Source organism: Alosa pseudoharengus, unplaced genomic scaffold (genome assembly GCF_046254945.1).
Source record: "Alosa pseudoharengus isolate Yale_2024_CS ecotype anadromous, Long Island Sound unplaced genomic scaffold, YU_APseudo_1.1 YU_APseudo_1.1_scf_12, whole genome shotgun sequence".
NCBI classification, from domain to species: domain Eukaryota; kingdom Metazoa; phylum Chordata; class Actinopteri; order Clupeiformes; family Clupeidae; genus Alosa; species Alosa pseudoharengus.
This window is the reverse complement of record NW_027468587.1, coordinates 23864284-23866442: the sequence shown is the minus strand read 5'-3', so window position 1 is coordinate 23866442 and position 2159 is coordinate 23864284. Positions and strand designations below refer to the sequence as shown.

At 39.8% G+C, this 2159-nt stretch overlaps 1 protein-coding gene across 3 annotated transcripts in view; it reads right to left on the bottom strand.

Annotated features, from left to right (window-relative positions):
* Positions 1 to 874: 874 nt before the first annotated feature.
* Positions 875 to 2159, bottom strand: part of hivep3b (HIVEP zinc finger 3b) — a 78612-nt gene continuing 77327 nt past the window's right edge. For all 3 annotated transcript variants that reach the window (XM_076280529.1, XM_076280530.1, XM_076280531.1), the window contains one exon: positions 875 to 2159. This exon is cut by the window's right edge and continues 430 nt beyond it. In XM_076280529.1, the coding sequence (XP_076136644.1) occupies positions 1828 to 2159 (332 nt within the window). In that variant the 3' untranslated portion in view covers positions 875 to 1827.

Genomic DNA, 2159 nt, shown 5'->3' with positions numbered 1-2159 from the left:
CAGAGACACATTCCCCTATGTGCTGATGGACAGAGACACATTCCCCTAGGTGCTGAAGGAGAGACACATGCCCCTATGTGCTGAAGGAGATACACATTCCCCTATGTGCTGAAGGAGAGACACATTCCCCTATGTGTTGAAGGAGAGAGACACATGCCCCTATGTGCTGAAGGAGATACACATGCCCCTATGTGTGGAAGGAGAGAGGCTCATGCCCCTAGGTGCTGAAGGAGAGAGACATGCCCCTAGGTGCTGAATGAGAGAGACATGCCCCTATGTGCTGAAGGAGAGAGACACATTCCCCTATGTGGGAACCACAGAAAAGACAGCGGGAGAAGTACACAAATGAATACACATGTAAGTGCACACAGTCAGAGTGAGCTCCATTCAAAAACTAAAGCTGTGGTATCACAGAATAATTGTTTATGGAGAGCTGTACCAAGGGGAGATGTTTGTTATTGCTGACTGAGCTTACAGTGTGGTGCATCAAGTAAACCTGTGCTCCTATAAATTACATCAGATAATATTTACTATCTAAATTTATGGACGGTTTTTGAGTTATGAGTTTGTAAGTTTTTATTGTAAAATTGTACAATAAAAACTTGTTTTATTGTAAGTTTTACAATAATGTGTCATGTATGTACTGCCAAATTTCAGGAGTACTATAGCCACAGAAACAGCATTCAGCTGTCAGCAAAAACTCAGTGATACAGATCAGGTTCTAGCACCCTCTAGTGGGCAAGAAACAGACAGAGCTAAGCATAGTACAAGATAAAGGAGAGGTGTTAAGTTATGAAAAGAAACAATTGTCAAAACACATGGTGTACTGTAATGGGCGATCAAAGAGTAATAAAGGCAGCCTTGGAGATTCAGCAAAGTCTGGTGCATGTTTATTGGTTCAAGAAAGTAGAAAGTTACTCGTGTCAAACCTGCAGGGAATTTTAACCATCCGACCTGATGCTACCAATAAGTCCCTCTCGTATCCTCTGTCTTCATAATTCAGTTTCAAGTCATAAAACAACAAAGTCAAAAAAGCAAATATAAGACCAATACAAAACCTTTGGAAAAATAACAAAAATGGTTTGAAACAAAATGTAACAAAATAACATTTCATATTTTAAAATTACAATAAATATGGACCATATACTTCCTATCTGTACACATATGATCTAATCATCTGTTTTTCTATTAAAAATATGACTTCAGTGCATTTGCTTGGCAAAGCTTTCTTTTACATCCCACTCTTTCTGCACCATCTGGGTAACTTTTTTTGCTGACCCTGACTTCAAAAATAAAAAAAATAAAAAAATAAAACAAAAATTACAAATCATAAAACTACCCCTTCCCCGACATCAACTCCAATGAAACACAAGATTATACCATATTTATATGTGTAAAATTCACAGCCTTTTATTCCTTATCTACACTTCAAGCAAAAAGACCCAGACAGAAAGGCACAAATAACTATATATAGAGTAATACTGGACACTGGACAAATTGGAATTATTGGTGATTAAAGTACTTATCTCATTTACAAATTTATTTGTCATCATTTTACATGTACATATTCAAATATATATTAAGATTGCAATGTCAACAAAGATACAGGAGGGAGAGATTGGATAGGTTTACATAAGTATTATCATCTCAAAGAAAAGAAAGTGCATTTTATTACAATCCTGAATATTGCAAGAACAAACATTTAAGTTAACAATAGTACTGAAATTGTTTATAAAAAAAAACAAAACCATTACAAAAAAGAGAGAGAAGAGCAGTAAGGTAAGCCAGATAGAGCGTGAAAGAGCAAGCAGAGATATGAAACGCAGGCTAAGTGTCTGCCTGGCTGCAGCCCCTCCTTCTGCTTGCACTGGTGAAGTCCCCTCCCTCTTCCTCTCTCTCAGCCAATGAGGAGCCTCGCCTTGATGGAGGCTCCTCCCTCTCAGGCAGCTGTCTAGTCCTCTGATTGGAGGAGAAAGAGGACACCCTCAGGTCAGAGAGTCTGTGGGTGATCTGCTCCGGGGCGTCCGTTCGCTCAGTAACTAACGAGTGTGTGCCTGTAGGGGACGTGTGTGTGTGTAAGCTGCCATGCTGTTTGCGTTCCGTCGTGTCCGGCTTCTGCTTGCCAGGCTGTAAACGGGTGTGGAGTGTGGAGCTGACGC